Source organism: Oratosquilla oratoria, chromosome 21, assembly GCF_046742065.1.
Source record: "Oratosquilla oratoria isolate Oo_2021 chromosome 21, ASM4674206v1, whole genome shotgun sequence".
Lineage (NCBI taxonomy): Eukaryota > Metazoa > Arthropoda > Malacostraca > Stomatopoda > Squillidae > Oratosquilla > Oratosquilla oratoria.
This window is the reverse complement of record NC_134797.1, coordinates 60,631,457-60,639,138: the sequence shown is the minus strand read 5'-3', so window position 1 is coordinate 60,639,138 and position 7,682 is coordinate 60,631,457. Positions and strand designations below refer to the sequence as shown.

General features: G+C 39.8%; 1 protein-coding gene across 8 annotated transcripts in view; it reads left to right on the top strand.

Moving 5' to 3' along the window:
- The window catches only part of Atf6 (bZIP_ATF6 domain-containing protein ATf6), a 104,790-nt gene extending 98,115 nt beyond the window's left edge, over window positions 1–6,675 (top strand). For all 8 annotated transcript variants that reach the window (XM_076205072.1, XM_076205070.1, XM_076205071.1 and 5 more), the window contains 4 exons: window positions 1,913–2,061; window positions 2,617–2,811; window positions 2,926–3,165; window positions 3,747–6,675. In XM_076205072.1, the coding sequence (XP_076061187.1) occupies window positions 1,913–2,061; window positions 2,617–2,811; window positions 2,926–3,165; window positions 3,747–4,176 (1,014 nt within the window). In that variant the 3' untranslated portion in view covers window positions 4,177–6,675. The remainder of the gene's footprint in view (window positions 1–1,912; window positions 2,062–2,616; window positions 2,812–2,925; window positions 3,166–3,746) is intronic.
- Window positions 6,676–7,682: the final 1,007 nt, after the last annotated feature.

Sequence of the window (7,682 nt, the reverse complement as noted above, 5' to 3'; positions counted from 1 at the left end):
CTCCACCCTTTTCTTCTCTACTTGATTTGCTTTCTCTTCCTCTCTCAATTTCCTTCCAGGACATCTTTTTATTACTTTCAATTTTTTCTGTCATACTCTTACCCCATTTCACATATGCTCTCCTTTTTCCCTCCTTTATCTTATGCTTTACTTCTCTTGTCTTTTCTTTGTACCTCTCATATAATTCTCTTGTCCTATTTTGTAACCAATCTGTGAATGCTCATTTCTTCTCTTCTACAACCTTCTATGCTTTATCATCCCACCACTCACTATCCTTCCATCTATTTCCTCCCATCCTCTTTGTTCCACACATCAACTTTGCACACCTTCTGACTCCCTCCTTGAACCATCCCCATCCCTCCTCCACTCCTAGTTCTCTTTATCCTTCACTCTCTCCTACTCCTCTCTCAGCCTCTTCTTATACTCCTTCTACTTTTCTTTCACATTTAAGCAGTTTACACTAAGCACCTCCCTACCTTCTGTCCTTTTCCTCTGTCTCCATCTATCCTCTACTCTTAACTTAGCTTCCAACAAAAAATGATCTGATATTACCCCACTCTCTTCCTTTAGAATATGTACATCCTTAACTCTCCCTACTCTTCTCCTGGTTACCACTGTGTAATCCATGAAAGCCCAACCTACCACCCTCTCCCATGATGTACTTATGCTTGACTTTCTTCCTAAACACTGTATTTGCTATCATCAGCTCTCCAGACACATCTCCACCATCAACTCTCCACTATGATTTTTGCCAGAAACTCCACACTTCCCAATCACTAAATCAATTGGTTCATTTCCTACCCAAGCATTAAGATCTCCCAATACCACAACATTGACATTTTCCCAAAACTCTCTATGCACTCATTTAAATCTATCCAAAAAGCCTCCCTTTCCTGAACACACTTCTCACTACCAGGCCCATATGCACTTACAAAAACCCACGTCTCTCTTCCCAGTTTCACCTTCATCTACATTAATCTTGAAGAACGTCCTTCCACTCCACCACACATTTACCTATCTCTCCACTTACTAGTATAGCTACCCCTTCTCTCCCTCCACTCTTCACTCCTGACACCCTCCCCACTATACTTTCAAACTCAAACTCACTCCTCCCTTTTAACTTAGTTTCACTTAATGCCAACACATCCATCTTTCCTCTCAGTAACATACTGCCTATCTCATTGCTTTTACTCTTATCTGTACTACATCCACTCACATTAAAAGATCCAAACCTTTGGGTTCTGGTTGGAAAACTCCTCCTCTTATGCCTTTGCTTATTTTAGGGATGTCCCCTTTGGGGCTACAGAGAGTAGGATGCCTAGTCTTATCCCCATCCCGTTTTTGTTGCCTTTTACAATTGAAATGGGAAAACACAGTGGCAGTATTCTTCTCCCCCTCCATAGGGTTCAACAAAAAAAGGAAATTGAACATTCAGAGAAGTGGTACAGGACAGTATTAAGAATGGGGGGGACATCATAATGGAGGAACAGTCACAGCATAATAAAGTATCATTTATCTATGAATAGTAATTTCTTCTATCACAGACAAAATTATGTGTGGCACTGGTCCGTAGGGGCACCCCATATAGACTCAAAGTATCAGCTGCATGCTACTGAGCAGCTTTTAACCCCGCAATAACATGCAGCCAATACCCCAGATGGAGTATTGGCTATAATAAACAGAATAGGAGCTATGCTCATTATGTCCTGTCTGTGTTTCCAGTCCTCAAATTTTGCTTTAAATTCATCCTGCAAGACCATACAATGTTTATCCTCATAGAGGCAACCTTTAGATAAATGATGTTGAAAATGAGAAAAGTTGTATACTTTTCATTGTGTAAGATAACAGGAATGTACTGTGAATTTATGGAATTATGTAATATGCACTTTCTTACATCTTTATTTCTCAACAGGAGAATAGTTCTATGCGACAGAGAATTGCACTGCTGGAAGCTGAGTGCAGCACATTAAGAAAAGTAACAGGAAGGGCTCCTAGTACCAAGACCACCACTGCACTCTTTGCTCTTCTGTTTCTTGTCACACTAAACTTTGTACCTTTCATGTAAGCCAGTTTGTTGTTTTGTCATTTTTTGTTAAATGTGGATTAATTAAAGAAACCATTGCTATTTGCAAAGTACATATACCAAGGGCTTTTCCCCAGTACAATGGAGGTAACCAAAGTCAAAAGCATAAATCCACTCCCACCCATTTCATCCCCACATACTCCACTCCCATTCATCATCCCTCCCTCCCTCTTTTCTTGGCATCTCCTGGATGATGGGTCATCCCTGCAACTCACCCTCTGCCCTGGGTCACAAGCAATGCAGCAGGACAGCACATCCACAGCAAGGCTGCATCATTTAATTGATGACCCCCCCTCTGCATCCCCTTATGTAGAAAAAGAGAAAACTGGGAGAAATCCCATTGGGTTGTCAGAATATCATTCACACATACTCCCTGCCCCCTCCATCCCCCCCACCCACTCCCTTTCATGCATCACAGTATCATTCATACACAGCCATTCTCCACACACCCTTATCTTCTGTCTTCTCCCTTCCTCTTTCCCATTTACAAAGTACCAAAGTTATATTTGATTTTCTTTTGTTTTGCTTGACAGGGGTTTGTTGTCAAGTAACCAAGCAAATCTCAACATTCCAAATTCTGGAGGAGTGAGCAACACTAGAAATGAGGCACGTTTCCACCATAGATCTCTGCTTTGGACAGAGAAGGAAATGTCTACTGAAGATCATTCATCCTTTAGTGGTAACAGTTCATCCATGTGTCCAATGCTAAATGCATCTGAGAGTATCAGGTCAGTCAACCAAATTCACTAATTTGTGATGATAGTAAACAGTAGTCTGGCATGGATCTTGGGATCGTCATGAGAGTAGGCGATGATGATGATGATTTTTTATTTTGCTTATAGACTGGACAAGCTGTTAAGTTTCTGGTTTGAACACAAGATGGGAGGTGACAAAGACAAGTTGTTGGCCACCAAAATTAAGAACCAAGAAGAGAGCAAAGGTCAGCCACAACCCAAGGTTGAGAAGATTAACAAAGCCAAAAGCAAAGTCAAACAGAATGCACTTGCATCACCATCACAGCCGTTCCTTCCCCGACAGGTCTACAGATATATATATAGAACTGAAACTCCCCAAGCATCAAGGTAAGTCCCACAAGGTTTACTTTTGATAGAATGTACATGCTTTCCACCTGACTTCTATATCTTGGTAATCATCTGATATTACCCATAAGGATAGAAACCCTGGTGAACTGTTGGCAATAAAACTACCCACTTTTCTACCTGACCCACATCTTTCTTCTTTCCCCTCCATGCATTCCTCATCCTTTCCTTGCATCCTGCATCTCACCCACTGCCCTGGGACAGGAGCAGTGCAGCAAAACACAGCACATCCCTTCCCCCTTCCGTCCCCTTATCCAGAAAAAGAGAAGATAGGGAGAAATCCCTTCAGGCTGTGTCAAAATATCATTCACACATACTCCCCAACCCCCCCATCCCCCACCCTCTCCCATGCATCATGACATCATCCATACACAACCATTCTCCACTTAAATCTTCTGTCTTCTCCCTCCCTTCCTCAATAGATATCCCCTTCTTTCCCAATGCCCCTTTTATCCCATCATCAGAAAGTAACTAATAACTTTTCTGTCAATAGTTAGTGTGCTACTCTTCAGAAAGATTTGCAGTTGATTTAAAGAGATGCTAATGAACTTCCATTTTTTCAGCATGGAAGGAGAGGCAAGTGCTGTCATGCCATCTGTTCCACCCCGTCTAAATTCTTTCCTGGACGCAATACAGCGACGAGAGGACACATATTATGTTGTCTCATTCTCCCCAGATCATCTTCTTGTACCTGCAACTACCAGGAATGACACATTGAGGCCACGTATGTCTCTTCTCCTTCCTCATTTTTCCTTGAATGGCACTGTGACTCCTCCCCCTAACCACATTGCCATGATGCAGATTGATTGTGAGGTCATGGACACACGCCTTGTGCATATATCTAAGAATGTTGTCCCCCAACATCTTAATGCAGATGTAACATCAGCTCACCAGTCCTTCCGCAATGCATCACATACGCCAGAGGAGCCTCATAAGGAGCGCAAGAACTTCAAAAAGGGTCGTAGAATCGTTCCACATACCCCAGTGGTGTAATGCTATGCTCAAATTAATGTAAAATGACATTATATTATGTAAATGATTAGTTGCCTGCTTCATATATTCTGTACCATACATTTTGGGGTCATCTGTGTAGTTACATATAGATGATATATTGGCCAAAAAATTGAGGAAGTCTGTGGTGATAGAAATTTCAGAGAAATATTTTGGCAAATTAATCGGTATAATTTATTTCCTAATTGTTATTATGTTTATTTGCTGTAGACATTTAATTTAATTTGCAATGCAGAATTTGCATTGTGGTCAGTGGTTGGGTTAGATTAAGTTTGTATTAAGTCTTGTTAGACTAGATTCTGTACAAGGGTGTACACTTTACACCCAAAACTAATGGTGGACCTGATTTTATGTAGATTAAGTTATGCCATTTAGTATAGTGTGATGTAGTTTTTGCATGGGAATGGGTAGTGCATAGGTGATACTCCACATTCCATAACTTAAATGAAGATATAGGGACCTGCAAAGGCACCAGTTTTTGTTGAGGTTTGAGTGCACTTGATTTTTTTTTTTTTTTAATGCAACACATACACACACACACACACACACACACATATGTATATATATATATTTATATACATATGTAGATACACACACACAGAGGGCTTTTTTCCCCTGTACAAGGAGTTAGCCTAAGTCATAAATCCAATCCCACTCATTTCGTCTCCACATATATACACACACATATATATATACATAGCTATGTTTGGTTTGCAGATGATGCACAGTAGACTATTGCAAAAAGATCTAGACACTATTTTTCCTTGAAGCCAAGAATGGGAAACGAAGTTTAATACCAAAAAATGTAAAGTACTGCAAATGGGCAGTAGTTGCTAAAGACCATTTTTAAGCTACTCCTTGGGAAGTGAATCTATTACAAAAGCAAAAGAGGATAAAGACATCCTGTCACCTGACAGACATATCAGCAAGATTGTGAGAGACATACGGACTACTGTAGAAGAGATGAAGAAAAAACTCACTGAAACCGTAATCCGTCCAAGGCTGGAATATGTGTCAGTAGTATGGTCCCCAGAGTGAAGGATATAAACAAGATCAAGAGAATACAAAGGGCAGCAACCAAACTGGTCCCCAGCCTGGCAGATAAACTATATGAGGAAAGACTAAAAGCACTGGGTCTGCCAACTTTGAAAGATCGAAGAGAAAGAGGTGATATGATTACAGTATTCAGGTCACTAAAGGGGGAAAAATTAAGAAGACATGTCTAAAGGATGTGAGGAAATACAGTTTTCCACATAGATATAGAAATACCTGGAATAGCTTAGGAAGTGATATAGCCCAAGCTCAAACAATACATCAATTCAAATCTAAATATGATCTTATGATCATCCAGAATGGAAAGGGAAAAGTGCTGTAAGCCATTTTGCCTCTTAACATCAAATGCTCCAAAAACCATATTTCTGTTTCAAAGAGTGTGGCAGTTCCCCTTTCTATTCTAGATGCCTCATATATATATATATATATATATATATATGTGTGTGTGTGTGTGTGTGTGTATGTGAAGTGGGTGCACTGATGTTATTTACAGCATTTTATATTGTGTCCCTGCAATAAGTGTCCAGCCAGCATGTATGGACTATTATAATTAAAAAAAAAAAAAGAGCACAAGGAATGTACATGCAGAGTTGCACAAGAACATGTAATGTTGCAAAGGTTGCACAAGTGTAATGCTGCATAGTAAAGGAGTTGGGAGCAGCTGCCTTGATTTTTTTTTTTTTTTCTCTCTCTCTGTCTCTTCTTTTTCATCTTTATTTTATGAGTTGTTTAGAGAAACCATTAAGCTGGATTTGGATGGTTTCTTTTAATGTACCAAACTGTGATTGTTCACAGTTGGGGGTGATGTACTGTATATTATTTTCTTTTCCTGTGGATGTATGCATCAAATGAATGGAAGAAGCTTGAAAGTTTAATTAGGCTGTGATTTTTTTTCCAAGTTTGATCTTTTATTTTATTTTTTTTTGTCATTATTATTTTTTTCTGCTGTTTGGCACAATAGTGGCTTGTGTCTTAGGCAGTTGGTCTCAACTAGTCATTTCTTATTCTTGGCCATTCCACCAAAGTGTTTTCTTTTTTCACATGTTTATATTTACATTTTCATATATCCTTTAAAATAAACTGTAAATCAAAAGGATGAAATCGATTTATAGTGGTTAAAGGTTCATTATAAGTTTTCATTTCATAATTGAACTGGTGTTGTAGGTTCCCCACAGTTGGTCACATGACCAAGCTGTTTCCAGCCATCATCATTGTAACAAATTGCACATGTATCATCATTGTTGTCTCTTGTTGATTTTTATTCACTATGGATAGTTTTATTGTATTCACTTGGATTTTACAAAGAAATGTAAAAGCATTATGACACAAAAATGTTGAACTGGCACATTGTTTGTGCTTGGTAAAATAAAAGATTTTTGCACTTTTGTAAATCTGTACAAGTAAATCAAATAAACAGACATACATTGATTAATAGCCTTTCAATTTTGTTACACATTACCAGCGGATTTTCATCACGCATTCCTTTGTATTTTCTCGCTGACAATTCAGCAACCCTATAATGTGGTAAGATCACAGTGTTACTAAATTATGGTTGTATATATTGGGCACATGGAAAGAATGAATGAAGAAAGACTAGTAAAAGAGGTATGGAAGGCAGATGTGGAGGGAGTGAACATGAGGGTATGTCCTAGGATGAGATGGATGGATGGGGTGAAGGGGGCTTTGGGGAAGAGGGGAATGTCTGTTGAGGAAGGAAGGGAGAGGACAGAAGATGGGTGAATGGAGAATGGTTGTATATGGATGATGTTGTGATGCATGAGATGGAATGGGGGGTGAGGTAGTATGTGTGAACAAAATTTGACGCAGCCTGAAGGGATTTCTCCCCGTCTTCTCCTTTTCTGCATGGGGGGACAGAGAAGGGGGGGTCGCTGATTTAATGAAGTGGCCTTGCTATGGATGTGCTGTGTCTTGTGACACTGCCTCTGACCCAGGGCAGGGGACAGGGTGCAGGGATGACCCATCATCCAGGAGGTGCCAAGATAAGAGGGAGGGTGGAGGGGAGTGGAGTGTATTTAGGGATGGAATGGGTGGGAATGATTTAATGCCTTTTTCTTTTTGGCTACCTCCCTTGTAACTTATAAAGGGAAAAAGCCTTGGTATATGTATATATACATATATTTATATATATAGGTTGAAGTTACCAAAGTCAGCTTTCATTTACTTGGAAACTCCCAATGCTCAGTACAAATAGAGCAAATTCTATCACATTGTATCGCACAGCAAAACCTCCCACTACTTAGTATTAGTTCTGCAAACTGCCACTATGGGTGGGTGGGACACGTTATGCCATGCCAGCCCACATTCTTTACCGCCAAGTTTAGTCATTATTATGATCAGTGCTGCACTGTCCCATGTGTTGTGCTCTGTTTTTGGACACTTATTATATCTGTTAAATATGCTAACCAAACATCCAG